At 63.3% G+C, this 13,868-nt stretch overlaps 2 protein-coding genes across 7 annotated transcripts in view; both read left to right on the top strand.

Moving 5' to 3' along the window:
- RNF157 (ring finger protein 157) overlaps positions 1–4,547 on the top strand; it is an 80,569-nt gene extending 76,022 nt beyond the window's left edge. For 3 of the 5 annotated variants that reach the window (XM_082705229.1, XM_082705227.1, XM_082705228.1), the window contains one exon: positions 1,727–4,547. In XM_082705229.1, the coding sequence (XP_082561355.1) occupies positions 1,727–1,848 (122 nt within the window). In that variant the 3' untranslated portion in view covers positions 1,849–4,547. The remainder of the gene's footprint in view (positions 1–1,726) is intronic. The other 2 variants (XR_014304445.1, XM_082705230.1) reach the window with 2 other exon arrangements.
- A 1,106-nt stretch (positions 4,548–5,653) lies between these two features.
- Positions 5,654–10,526, top strand: FOXJ1 (forkhead box J1). 2 transcript variants are annotated; one of them, XM_082705248.1, is made up of 3 exons: positions 5,654–5,790; positions 6,353–7,022; positions 8,734–10,526. In XM_082705248.1, the coding sequence occupies exons 2-3, from the start codon at positions 6,525–6,527 to the stop codon at positions 9,499–9,501; spliced, it is 1,266 nt and encodes a 421-aa protein (XP_082561374.1). In that variant the 5' UTR covers positions 5,654–5,790; positions 6,353–6,524; the 3' UTR covers positions 9,502–10,526. The 2 variants fall into 2 exon arrangements, with proteins under 2 accessions (XP_082561374.1, XP_082561375.1); XM_082705249.1 differs by having other exon boundaries at positions 5,657–5,790; positions 6,350–7,022.
- The last annotated feature ends 3,342 nt before the right edge of the window (positions 10,527–13,868 follow it).

Below are 13,868 nucleotides of genomic sequence, written 5' to 3'. Positions count from 1 at the left end.
GGTTCCTAAGCTAAAGGACAGCCTTGCCTTCTCTTCATCTCGTCATGCTTGCGAGCGCCACCCTTAGAGGGGAAAGCACTTCTGACCCATGTCCCAGACTCCAGGGAAGAGAAATCTCCAAATTCCATCTGGATTAAGAATTTTCTGTGTCACCCGCTTCTCTTCCCCGGGGGCCCACCTTCACAGGCTGATGTTAGAGCCTTAGGATGGATGATCACTCCAGGACCCTTAGGGGAAATAAGCAGTTTATACCTACTTAATCCTAGTGTTCGGACCATTAGGGAGTCTTGGGCTGGCTGCTCCGTGAGGCTGGCCCCAGACATTGGAGCACAGCCCCCTGAAACATGAGCACAGTGAGATCTGGGCCTGCCCACCACCGTGCACCCGGGCATCCGGGTCCGTCCCCCACTAGAATCTTCCAAGAGGCCAGGCCGGCTCCAGAGGAGGGCAGGGTTCCCGGTTCCCTTGCAGTGTGAGATGTGCACGGTGGCGGCGGGACAGGTTAGGGGGCACCGTGGAGCACGCGTGCCTCCCCAGGCTGGGGGGCCTTGTGAAGGCGGGCCGCGGCAGGTGCAGCTCCGGAGGGCTGCGGGGAGGGGGAGGTGGCAGGCGTGGGGCCCCGGGCAGTCAGATCTTCACCCAGGGGCTCTGCCTCTCAGGGAGGTTCGTGCTGTCCTGGCGGGATTGGATGAGTTTGTTTGCGTCCAGAGGACAGCTGAGGGGAGACCCTGGGAGAGGGGAGGGTCTGAAGAGAGCGTGGGGGCCGGCGGTTGAGTGCGCCCCTGCGAGTCGGTCCCGCCAGATGAGCCCGCAGCCCCCACGTGACGGGTGGGAGAAGCAAGCCTCCCAGTGAAGTGAGCTGCCCAGGAGCGTGCAGCCAGGCAGGAAGGACCCGGGAGGGAAGCCCAGGTTTTCTGACCACAAGCAGACAAGCAGGAGGCCGTGAGGGATTACATCCGAGCGCCGGAGACGGGGAGACAAGGGACATCCGAGCGCCGGAGACGGGGAGACAAGGGTGGGCTTCTGGCCCCGGCAGCCGGTGCTCAGCGTACAGGAGCTGCGGCAGATTTGGGGGAGGATGAGAAGTTTAGCGGGTGCTGCCTAGGGGGCCCCAGGGATCCCAGGGCCCGCGGGCTGGCGTCTCCTAGGGTTGGTGGTGACCTCGGCAGGCTGCCTGGGGCAGGAGGGATGCTGGAGCCATCGCACCAGCTCCCCCATGGCCTTCTGTCCCCGGCGCTCTGCTGGGCCACCAGCCCCTTCCTGCCCCAGCCCAGCCCCCACAACAAACACTAACACGACTCGGACCGCATTAACGTGCTCTCCCACCCCCGCCACTGCTTCCTGCGAAAACCTCCGCTAGACCTGGTTTCTTTCTCCTCTCCACCATAACACACAGGCACACTTCGGACAAATAAAGACACAGAAGTAGATGGCAGGGCAAGTCTGCAGAACAAGAGATCCCTGCACGTTCCTCTCTGTCAGCGGTCTCCACGGGGGCCTGGCCGTACCTAGCCCGTTAGGACAGGAGCTGTCCCCTGCGCCCTGGCACGCCCACCACGCCCAGTTCTCTCTCCCTCGCTGGGGCACACACATGGGAGTTTCAGATGACACGCGTGCTGCCCACCTCCGTGCCGAACTCCTGGGCACTCCTGGGCCATCGTGCTGGAGAGGCCATCTGGACCTGGCCAGAGACCGGCTCCTATACCCTCCCCTCTCTCCTCTCCAGGCACCTGGCAGGCCGATGACAACATTGTCAGTCGTCGGAACACTCAGCGTCGGCGCTTATCATCCAGCAGCCTGGAGGACCCCGAGGACAGGCCCTGCGTGTGGGGTCCCTTGGCCGTCTGAGAGCCCCAGCCCGGGCACCTGGGCTCCCTCCTGCCCCACCTTCCATCCCGGCCTCACTGGGCTGCTGGCCTCCTGCGTGTCCTCCGCGAGAGCACGAACACTGCATCCAGATGAAAGCTGGACATGGAGGTTCGCCCGGTCCCCATAACCATGCCCCTTCCCCTCCCAGAATGATCTGGAAGCCTCCCCTCTCCTTGTGGGCTGGAGCCTCTCAACGAACTGCAGCTCAGGAGACCCTTTGCAGAGACTCTCTGGAACGTCTCCCCCCGATCTGGATCTTCCGGGGGAGCCGAGGTCCACAGGCTGCTTGTTTCCCATCTTTCTCTCCTTCGGGGCACACCGACAGGACCTAGAGTTTTGGCAGCTTCATTACAGACACCCGTCTGGCATTTTCTGGTCTCTAAAACATCATAAGCAATTTGAACCCTCCATTTGAGGGTGGAGCTGGAGATGGCTCCTGGGAGAAGGGAAAGCCATTTTGCACTCAAAGCCGAGTTTCCCTCAAAAAGCGTTAGGAGCTCCTTTGTCAAGGACGAGAAACGGTGGCAACCAAAAGGTTGGTTGAGAAAATAGTTTTGCTTCTGGTCACAGAGCTTGTGTCCCGTGCCTGGTGTGTCTGTCTGCTTAGGGAGGTGGCCTTGGATCTGACAATCCCCCAGGTACGTGAATCCCCCTGAGGAGGGCCGTTTATGGTCAGGTGCGTTTATGAAGGCCTGGGATGCCATCTTAAGGTGACTTTTCCCAAAAAAACCCACATTTTTGGCCCGTTCTATGTGCCAGGCACTGTGTTAGCTGTCCTATAGTTTCACATTTCCTCGCTGTACCCCGTCAGGTGGCATCCTACACCTGTTGTCCCTGTCCTCGCCCCTTCATGCTAATAGTTGAAGAAATAGGCTGAGGGGGGGTGGCACCGTGGCCCCACACTGGTGCCCAGGAGTCCAAAAGGAAGTGCTGGAGCCACCGCCGAGCTGAGGCTAGCGGTGATGGGGAGGTGATGGACAGGCCTCCCTGTCCCGCGGGGTTTCCTTCCCTGTTTCCTCCCCTGCCTTCCAGATCCGCTGAGCCTGGGGCGGGGCAGGTAGTCCTTCCCCAGGCTCTTTAGAGATTCAGAGATACTGTTCAAGCTGTGTGCCCCGGACCCCTCCAGGGCCCCATGTAAGGCGCGTAGACAGAAGTCAGAAACAGCAAGGCCGGGCTGTAAGCTGTTGGGACTTACTCCTTCCTCAGCACCAGTGTTGCCAGTGGGTTCTAGCTGGTTCTTGGACAGATGTGTTGTTGACTGGCTTTGGGAAAAGGTGGCCTCCTAGCAGAGCGTGAGCTCGGGAAGCCAATTCAGACCTGTACAGCCACTTGTGAGGCCGAGACGCCGCAGGGCCTTGGGCTCTGCCTGTCGTGACAGCCTGTCTTCATATTTGGAGTCGTTACCCTGAAGGAGTTTTTCAGGGCTGCTTCCAACACCCCAAAGAGAGCCCAGTGCCCGGGGACTGTCAGGCCTTGTGGTTATGCCTCAGGTCCTGCCCTGGTTGGGGGAAGGCCTGTTGCCCTGACAGACATGACATCAACCACGCCGCCGGAATCAAAGCTTCGGTCCTGAATCCCTGTCCCCCTCTCCCTGTGAGGTCCTGCGAGGGACTCTGCTGCTTCAGGCCCTTGTCTTTTCTTTCCCCCAACATTCCTCCAGCCCCTTTTGTGTTTGCGATTGGAGCAATAACCCCACTTCCTGATTTCCTTGAAGTTTAAGCCCCAGGGAATGGGGAGCGTACCTTAGCCTGGGGCGGTGGTACACAGCCTCCCCGCCTCTCCTGGCAGGTTGTGTAGTCACCGTGTGGTGTTACCTGAGGTGAAGGAGAGGCAGGTAAACAGTGGCCACGGTGGCCAGGAACCCTGAGAGGAACCCATTATCACCCTCTTCCGAGGAGGGCCTGCCTGTGTCCTTCCTCACAGCACATGCTGGGCCCTCCCCCCAGCAGGAGGCTCACGAAGATTCTTCAAGGCCTTGGTTCCGTAATCAAGACATGCCTGGGTTAGAAATGGCCCTTTCACTCCTGTTCCTCAGACCAATCCTCCATCTCTCTCTCTCTCCCCCCTCCTTCCCCTCTTTGTTCTTATTCGGCTCTTCGGCAAGCAGAAATATCCCACCCAAAGTTGCTGGTCGTTAGTCAGCCCCGTCAGGGAATAGCTGCCAACCCTACTGCCCCACTGCATCACCCGGAGACCGTCGTGTCCCGAGCAGCTGACCCAGACAGAAGGGGCTGGGGCCTGGCTCTTCACTCCAGGGCGCAGACCACCTGGAGGCCTGTGGCTCCTCCCACCAACTCCAGCCCGAGGTCTGGGCTCTCCGCTGGCCTCCAGGTGGTGTGGCCATCCTGGCCTTTTTTCCTTCCTCACCCAGTTCCACCCACAGAATTTATGCCCACGCTGGGGCATCTCCTGGGCACAGACCCACACACTTTGAGCCGTCTCACCCGGGGAGAGTCGCGTCCTGCCCGCCTGACACTGGCATGCTGGTTGATCACTTCGCTTTAGGACCTGCACACCTGGTGTGTGCCCGTGCGTGTGTGTGTCCTGCTTGTGCCATCCGTGTACCCCTCACTTGCTGGAGTACACTCGTGGGCACGCTACAGTGGGGACATCAAGGATGCGATATTTACGGACTGCTGCATGATTCTTAAAAACGAATAAAACTGTTTACAAGGGAAGGAGAGCTGTTAATTGTGCCCTTGGCGTGTTTGTGAAAGTCTCTGACTTTGTCCAGTGCTCAAATATTTTTACTCAAGAGAATCTAGAAGTGCGGGGGGGGGGGAGGACAGGGGGTCGGGAAAGCCATGGTCCCGGGTGGGGGGCGGGAGTTGACGTGCCCCCCCGGGTGGGGGGGGAGGGCACAGGCTTCCCACCCTGCCCTCCTGCTTCTGGGCAGAGGCCCTCACCCTACCCTCACCCTTGAACTGGATAACTTCTGCCACTGCAGCTCCTCAATAATTGAAGAGCCCGAAAGCTGGTGGCGGAAGGGACGCCCCTGGTGTCCCCCCACCCCTAGTCCCTGCCACTTAAAAAGTTGGTGACACTAACGGGGCAAATGACCCTGCGAAGAGAATTCGGCGAGTCCGTGGCTTCTCTGAGTTTCACTCACCCGCTCAGTTTCCTCCGCTATCTGAAAAGGAGGGAGAGCGCTTCCGCAGAAGCCTCTGGAAAGTCAGCTTCCGGGAGCCTTGCTGAGTACAGGGCTGGGGAAGGAGCCGCTTACCGGGAAACCCTACCCGCCTCGGGGCGTCTGGGATCGGTGCAGCCCGGGCGGCGGACCCGAGCGGCAGGTGGCATCGGAGAGTCGGGCCTGCCTGCGGGCACCGAGACGACGCTCGGGGTCGGGAGGGTGGGAAAGGGCAGAGGAACGTGAGCCCAGAGGAGAGGAAAGGAAACTCCAAGCACACGGTGGCCGAGCCCGAACCCGCTCCCAGTCTGGGCCGCCCCGGAGCAGCCGGGACCGGGGGCAAACGGCTCGCGGGCGTGCCCTGCGCCTCGGGCGGGAGCCGCGCGCCTCTCCGAGCCCTGCGCGGGGCGCTCGGGCGGGAATGCGCGGACCCGGGACGCGGTGGCGGGTAGGGGGCTGGGTGGCGCGGGAGAGGGCGGCAGAAGGAGCGAGTTCCAGGAGAGTTACCGCCCGAGAGAGTGGCCAGAGCCCGCGGTCTCCTTGGAAACGTGCTGACCAATAGGAGCAGCGGAAGCTGTTTACGGGGGCGGAGCGTCGCCATGACAGCAGAAGAAGCCTTTGCAGCGGCTACTTAATGCCTGTCCGGGGGCCACCGGCGCTCAGAGAGGCGCCGTCGAGCTGGGGGGGCGACAAGAGGCGCTGGCGGGGCCCTCGAGCTGGGAACAGAGAGCCGCGGGGGGTGAAAGGAACTTCTTCCAGAACCTTCCTTTGGTCCGGGCTGCGCTTTGAGCCAGGTAAGGGACTGAGACGGCAGTGGCCGCGGGACGGAGAGTGTCCGTGCCAGCCCGCTCTCCCATCCGCCCTCGATGGAAGTGGTGGACCCGGGAATGACATCTGAGTTTGGGGGACACTTACTTCTCGCCCCCCTGTAACTCCTATCCTGTTTCCTTCCTTCCCTATTATCCCCCATCCTAATACCTCTTTTCAAAGACCAGACGACCTCCCCGTCCCCCGCCCGGTGATACTGCCCTCCCGGACTCCCTCGCCCCATTTCCACTTGTTGAGGGGAGGGGGGCTGATTTCCTACTCTGGAGGAGAAGGTGATAGCCTCAGAGGCCCCTTCGCTGTCCCCTCCTTTGGCTACCAAAGTCTCTTCTAAAACCTCGGAGAGAAAGGAGAGACGGGCCCAGTGGGGGGTCGGACCCCCACCCGGCACTGCTTCTGCCTCCCAGACCTCGGCCAGAACAGATCCTCCCCAGCAGCGGGGACGATTTTCGGGGAGCCTCCGCCTCGCACACACGCTCCCCTCGGGGGTGGGGGAGAGCGTTCAGCTCCCGCTGTGGTCCTCCCCAGCAGATACCGCATTCATATTCGGAGGAGACGACCCCCTGGTCGCCGCGGGATGGAAGCGCGCGTCCGGGAGGCCCTGTAACTGGAGCCGCGGGAGTCAGAGAGCTAGAGAGCGCGGCGCGCTACCCCCGGCTCAGCCCGTGGATGTTGACCGCCCCCTCGGAGAGTCCCCGCAGACATGGCGGAGAGCTGGCTACGCCTCTCGGGTGCAGGGGCGGCGGAGGAGGCCGGGCCCGAGGGCGGTCTGGAGGAGCCCGACGCCCTGGATGACAGCCTGACCAGCCTGCAGTGGCTGCAGGAATTCTCCATTCTCAACGCCAAGGCCCCCGCCCTGCCGCCGGGGGGCACCGACCCCCACGGCTACCACCAGGTGCCAGGCTCGGCCGCGCCGGGGTCCCCCCTGGCGGCGGATCCAGCCTGCCTGGGGCAGCCGCACACTCCTGGTAAGCCCACGTCGTCGTGCACGTCGCGGAGCGCGCCCCCGGGGTTGCAAGCCCCGCCCCCCGACGACGTGGACTACGCCACCAACCCGAATGTGAAGCCACCTTACTCTTACGCCACGCTCATCTGCATGGCCATGCAGGCCAGCAAGGCCACCAAGATCACCCTGTCGGCCATCTACAAGTGGATCACGGACAACTTCTGCTACTTCCGCCACGCTGATCCCACCTGGCAGGTAGGGGAGGCGCGGGTGGCGGCCGCTCCCTCCCCGCTCCCCTCCTCCCTCCCCATGCCTGGGTGGACTGGACTCAGGTTCCAGGTCCGCACGCCAAGTAGGCTTGGTGCAGCCAGGGCCCAGGGGAAGAAGGCCATCGAGGAAGGACCTCAAGGGAGCCTAGGGATTAAAACTGTCCCTCCTTTGACATCAAAAAGGGAGGAGAGGGAGGATATTTAAAGGGCTTTAGAAAGGATGCAGACCCCGAAATTCATGAGGGAAGCACCTGTCACTCATCCAGTAGACCCAGCCCAGAGGCCAGGGCCAGACTGTGTGTGCACATGGTCCCCTAAGAGGATGATGGACTAAGGGACACATTTTTGTCCCAAGTCCTCGAGTTCCTAGACACCGCCCCGCCGAAGGTCACTTGTCAAGGCCCGGCTCAGAATCGGATGCTGGAGCATCGCCCCTGCCAGGCTCTGCATCCTGTCTTGTTTCAGTGGGCTGGTGGAGGTTGGGGCTGGGGAGAGGCAGTGGGGTGTGAAGGCCAGCTGTGTCCCAGCAGAGGGGCTATGGGGCCTTCCTAAAGTAAAGCTGCTGCCCCAGCCCCCCACCCCAACTCCTCCCCAGTTTCCTGCCTCCTGTCCTCCCCCTCTTCTCAGTCAGCCTCCCTGGGGGGACAATTACCTGAGCCAGGTGCTTTCCACAGGGGCTCTCCCTGCCGCACTGGCTTCGTGTTCCAAGTCTCCGGAACCTGGCACAGAGCGAGCCTCCATGTAAACATCCCAGCCTTGCCAGGGGGCGCGACCCTCCCACCCACCCTGCCTTCTGGGCTCTAAAACCCTGTCCGCCAGCATGGGTTGGACAAGACGATGCACCCAGGAATGAACAAGGCAGGATGGTGATCTGAGGCCATGCAGACGCGAGTCTGCCGCCATCAGAATCAGGGGCTACTTAGGGACGGAGGCCCCAGAACATCCGGACTTTTTCCCGGGGCACCCGCAGGGAGCAGACCGCAAAAATGGCAGTCCCAGACTCTTCCACATTTGTGTGGGCCCTGACTCTGGGGCAAGCGCCATTTGTACCCTCAGTGAGAAAGCAGAGACACCCCCAGGCCCCACCCTCCCCGAAACCTGTGGAGTTCAGGGCCTCTAGGCTGGGTAATCATCAACTGTGGCCTCGGAGCCTGGGTGGGAGGAGGGGGCCATGCGGGCGAGGGCCCGGGCTGGCAGGTAGCCGGCTCAACAACAAGGAAAAGTCATCAGGTGCCCCCGCACTTCATCCCTATACGCTAGGAGCACACACCCTCACACCCCGGCTAGCCCCGTTCCCCGCACCCCTGCCTCAACCCACCCACTCACTGCACAAACAGAGAGGGCCCGCCAGGCCCAGGCTGAGTGAGATGGCCGTCCAGGCCCTGGGGGAGCTGAGGCCTTTGGCCAGAGGCCGCAAGCGGTGGGGTAAGGGAGGGAGGGCAGGGTGGGGTGGCGCGGCGAGCCACCCCGCGGCTCAGGGCTCGGATGACTGAGCAGGCAGATATCCCGGCAACAGGGAACAAAAGCCCCGACAGCACTCCCGGCTCCCGGTGCCCAGTGGCTGGTGTCCCAGAGTCACTGGTCAGAGCGCTGCGGCCGTCCCTCCTCCCGTGTGGCCAGGAGCGCCCGTTGCCCCCCATCGCCGGCCCTTCCCACTCACCCAGCGACCTCTTTCTCTCCTCTCCCCCCGCGCCCAGAATTCCATCCGCCACAACCTCTCCCTGAACAAGTGCTTCATCAAAGTACCCCGGGAGAAGGACGAGCCGGGCAAGGGGGGCTTCTGGCGCATCGACCCCCAGTACGCCGAGCGGCTGCTCAGCGGGGCCTTCAAGAAGCGGCGGCTGCCCCCCGTCCACATCCACCCGGCCTTTGCCCGCCAGGCCTCGCAGGAGCCCCGCGCCGCCCCGTGGGCCGGGCCGCTGACCGTCAACACCGAGGCCCAGCAGCTGCTGCGGGAGTTCGAGGAGGCCACCGGGGAGGCGGGCTGGGGGGCGGGCGAGGGCAGGCTCGGCCATAAGCGCAAACAGCCGCTGCCCAAGCGGGTGGCCAAGGTCCCGCGGGCCCCCAGCACCCTGCTGCTGACCCAGGAGGAGCAGGGCGAGCTGGAGCCCCTCAAAGGCAACTTTGACTGGGAGGCGATCTTCGAGGCCGGCGCCCTGGGCGGCGAGCTGGGCGCGCTGGAGGCCTTGGAGCTGAGCCCGCCGCTGAGCCCCGCCTCGCACGGGGACGTGGATCTCACCGTCCACGGCCGCCACATCGACTGCCCCGCCACCTGGGGGCCTCCGGGGGAGCAGGCCGCCGACAGCCTGGACTTCGACGAGACCTTCCTGGCCACGTCCTTCCTGCAGCACCCCTGGGACGAGAGTGGCAGTGGCTGCCTGCCCCCGGAGCCCCTCTTCGAGGCCGGGGACGCCACCCTGGCGGCCGACCTGCAGGACTGGGCCAGCGTGGGCGCCTTCTTGTAAGAGGCCGGGCCCCGCCCCACCTCCGGACAGTGCCCAGGTCAGGGCCCAGACTGCCCCCCAGCACAGGCCCCTGGGGACACCCTACCGCCCAGGCGGGGGCTGGGCCAGGTCTCCCGAGGCTGGCCCCACGAGGCCCCACGGCCCCCAGCCTGGGCTGCCCTCAGATTCCGGCCCCGGAGGCTGAGAACGGGGGACGGGGGGGGGCCCAGGTCCAGAATTGCTGCCTCCCCGGCCCCCCCTCACCCCCCCCCATACACACAGTGTTTCATGGCTCCTCCTCTCGCCAGTCCCCGGCAAAGGGCTCAGGACCCTGCCCTGTGGGAGCTGCACCTGGAGGGGCCCTGGGCAAGCTGGGGAGCAACAGTACAGGGCCCGCCCCAGGGCACCTCAGCTTCGACGCCTCTCCCTCTCCCGCTGTCCTCCCCAGGTCTCTATCCAGAGAAAGTTCCCAGGTACAACAAATGCTAATTAGGTGACAGCAAATTAACCCCCTGGAGGCCTTTCCCTGCAAAGCCTCCCTGGGGCTGGGGAAGGGTGGGGGCGGGGTGGGGCTGGGGGGAGGGGGCAGAGGGCCCACGCAGAATGGGGTCGGGGAGCCCGGAGGGCAAGGAGGTTTTCTAAGGCCCCTGGGGTCTTCTCCTGGCCGCATCCCTGGAGCTGGGGCAGGGAGCCTAAATCCCTAATCTTTGAGCCTGACCTGAGGCAGAGCGCAGCGGGGAGTTGGGCTTCTGGGGGGTTGGGGGCAGGGGCAGCAGAGGACAGACAGACTAATGTAGTGAGTGTAGCGATAGCCGAGGCTTAACAGGGAGGGATGCAGAGCTTGCTAGAACCTCTGGGACCAGGAAGGCGGGGATGGCGGGCGTCCTCGCCTGTGCTTGCTGGGGGGCGAGTCTCCCTCTGCCCGGAGCCCCTCCGTCCCCAAACCGCAGCCACCCTCCTGCCCTGTGGGGCAATTTAACCTTTTTCATGGAAAGTTATTTACAATAAACACGTTTTTAAAAATAAAATGTTTAAAAATCTGAAAATGGACCTGCTTGCAACTTTAGGGCCAGTGTGGGAGGAAGGAGGTGGTTGTCTTCGCTGCTAGAGGGGGAGCGGCTGGGAGGACGGTGGGGGGCGCCCAAGACCTCAGGAGGCCCCTTCCGATGAACTCCCCATGACCTCCGTGTCCCCAGGGAGAAGGGGGCTTGAGAGGCAGCCCCCTGGGGTCCCCCCCCCCCAGCCTGGGGCCTCAGCACCTCCATCCGCACAATGGGGCGAATGGCACCCTCAGCCCGAGGGAGTGGGCGACAAAGGAGACACAGCCCCCTCCCTGGTCCTGGGGACTCGCAGGGGCCGAGCCCGCCCAGGGCCCCGCTCACGTGTCCCTGACCGCCAGGGCCTGCCCGGGCTCGCCTGTCTTGAGTGTGCGGCCCCGGCCCAGGCCTGTCTCCAGCACCACCCTCCCTCGGTCCTCTCCTGGAGGGACAGGGTGTGAAGCCAGAGAGCCCCAGCCTGGCGCGTGCTCACCAAGCCTTGCGCCTTCCCTCCCAGGCCCAGGGCAGGCTGGAGGAGAGGGAAGGCCACTGGGGAAGTCGAGGTGCCCGGCCCCGGCTTCCCCACTGGCTCACACCAGCAGGTGCGCTCCGGGAGGGACCAGGGTCCTGAGGGGGAAACCAAGGGACAGAAATGTATGTGGGGGTGACATACAGCGGCACCTTTCCCTCCCAACACCCCAGCTTTGTCTGGCGCCCACTTCTCCACCCAGCCCCCTTCCCCACATGGGGCACAAATGGGCACTGTCTCGCACAGCCCTGCCCAGCCTCCACGGACCCCTTCCTCCCGAAGCCCCTTTCTTTCCCTTCTCTCAAGTCTGGCGTGAGGCCAACCTGGCATTCCCAGGGCTAACTTGCAGCTTTCACTTGCTAATTATTCCAAATATTTCAGGAGGGCACGCACACTGCTGGGCCAGCGGCGTGGGGCCTTCCCGAGCCCAAAGCCAGCCCATCCCCCGCCCACAGCAGGCTGAGGAGGTCGGCCCTCCGCTGAGACTCACTTCACCGCCCCCCGCGACTCCTCCCTCCCCTCCCCACCACCCACCAGCCTTCCTCTCTACAGTGCCCAGCAGAGGCCTTTTCCAGGGACCCCCAGGGTCAGCCTCCAGCTCTGGCCAAAGGGGGGTGGGGTGGGGTGGGGACTGGACATTAGCATTTTTAAGGGTCCCCACATGCTTCCAATGTGTAGCGAAAGCGGTGGGGAGGCTCTTTTTTTTTTAAGATTTTATTTATTTATTTGACAGACTGAGATCCCAAGTAGGCAGAGAGGCAGGCAGAGAGAGAGGGGGAAGCAGGCTCCCTGCTGAGCAGAGAGCCCGAAGCGGAGCTCGATCCCAGGACCCTGGGATCATGACCTGAGCAGAAGGCAGAGGCTTTAACCCCCTGAGCCACCGAGGCGCCCCACGGGGAAGCTTTTCTGAAGGGGCTGGGCCCCTGGGCTTGGCGTGTGCGCACTCAGCCCGCAGCATCAGGGCGTGTGGAGAAAGCTCGCACCTGCCGCTTATCCCTCTCATCCACCATGCTCTGGCCCTCAGCCGGTGGCTTTTTAACAAAGGTGTTCATTTACCTTATATTTATTTATAAATTCAATGTAATCCCAATCTAAATAGATTTCACACCATTTCCCGGTAAGTTGCTGACCTGATGCCCGTAGCACTAAATACACGGGCGTCTATTTCCTTCGAATAAGGACACTCCCCTGTAAGCCCGCAAACGGAGGCGGCAGATGGGTGACCCCGCTAACCGCAGACCCCATTCACATTTTGCAGAACGCCCCACCCCCAGCCGCCCACGTCTAGTGAGTGGTCCTATTTCTTTGTGACTTTGCCCCCATGACCCAAGCTCTCCAAGCAGACTCCTCGTGTCCTCTGACCCCCCCACCACCTTTGAGCTGAGAAGCCCCCGGAAACCACTTCATGCTTGAGTCTGGGGACAGCGCCTTCCGAAAGCAAGGAGGCAGCCTCCAGCCTTCGGACAGGCCACCTTTTCCGCCCTCCTCCCTCCAAGTGTCCCCCCCAGCCAGGAATGTGATGGGGGGATGGGCAGAAGCCCAGACCTTGGGAGCCTCCCAGTCCCCGCCTCAGTACATCCCTGTTCCACGGGAGAGGCTGCCCCCCCCCGGCACCCCCAAATCACTTTCCATGTCTGGAGGACCCCCACCACACCGCGCCCCACTCTGCCCCCCCCCACCTGGAGCAAACAGGCCAGGCCCCCCTGCAGAGCCGAGGCTGGGGCTGGCTCTCCACCCCACCCCCACTCCGGGACCCACACTTGCAGGGGGAGGAAGGTGAGAGTTGGGGAGAGGTGGGCAGGGTCAGGAGATCTTCCATCCCAGGCAGAGGCCCAAAGGCAAACAGGTGTATTTGGACTCCTGGCAGGGGGCAGTGGGCTGGCCGCATGGGGCAGGCCTGGGCCTGTCCTGGGTGGGGATGTGGCCAGGAGACCTGCATTAACAATGGGGCGGCCAAGTGGCCCCAGGTCTTGCTGACACAGTCTTGTGTGATGAGGAGGAAAACACAGGTGAGAAGGGAGGGCAGGACCCTGGGTAGGAGACAGGACTCGGTGAAGCCATCCACGCTGGGGGCACCCCTCTGGACACTTGTATGACAGCCCCGGGGGAGGGGGAGTCACCTTCCTCCTGAGGCCCAGGTGTCCATCGCAGGTCCCAGGCGGTGGCTCCTCCCAGGAGGGACAGGTCAGAGCCACCAGCATGGAAGGTGCTGGGCCTGGACTTGCCCTGGGTGTCAGGAGCAGGCAGGGCCCAGCAGGCGGGCACTGCCCCCCACAAACCAACCGGCCTGAGCTCACCCAGTGAGGTGGGTGCACATTAACCAGGGGGAGCGACCGGGCTGGCCGTCTCAATTTGCCCCCGCGCCCCACTTCCCCGGCTCCCAGCACAACCCATCACCCTGCCTGAGGCTGTCCCTGGGGCTGGCCCCAGACCCTCTTTCCCTCTGAAGGAAGCTGAGCTCCAGGGTAAGCAAGAGCTCCAGGTTCCAAAAAGTGGGGAGGGCAGGCAGCCTGCCTACAGCCCGCCCCGCCCCCCAGGCCTCCAGGGGAGCCTCTGAAGCACTGCCCAGGCCCTCCCAGCCCCCCATTTGCCCGGAAAATGGAGCTGAGGCCCAGAGGCTGTCCAGTCTTCTCTGTTCCCGGCTGAGGCACCACCACTCTGTCAGGCCCACACAGGCCACCCAACCCCCTCTACGCCTCACTCTGGGCCCTGAGCCCCTGCCTTTATCCCAGAGGGCATCCCAGTTCCCTTGAACTTGCTCACAGTGGGCTGTGGCCCTGCGTTGGCGAGGCCTGCGTTGGCGAGGCAGGAGGGTGGAACGG

Source organism: Mustela nivalis (genome assembly GCF_964662115.1).
Source record: "Mustela nivalis genome assembly, chromosome: 17".
In the NCBI taxonomy this organism is placed as follows: Eukaryota; Metazoa; Chordata; class Mammalia; order Carnivora; family Mustelidae; genus Mustela; species Mustela nivalis.
This window is presented reverse-complemented; position numbering and strand designations above follow the sequence as displayed.

Coding starts and splice junctions, on each gene's coding strand:
- FOXJ1 (XM_082705248.1), top strand. CDS start 6,525: ATGGCGGAGAGCTGGCTACGCCTCTCGGGTGCAGGGGCGGCGGAGGAG. Junction 7,023..8,733: donor ACGCTGATCCCACCTGGCAG/GTAGGGGAGGCG, acceptor CCCCGCGCCCAG/AATTCCATCCGCCACAACCT.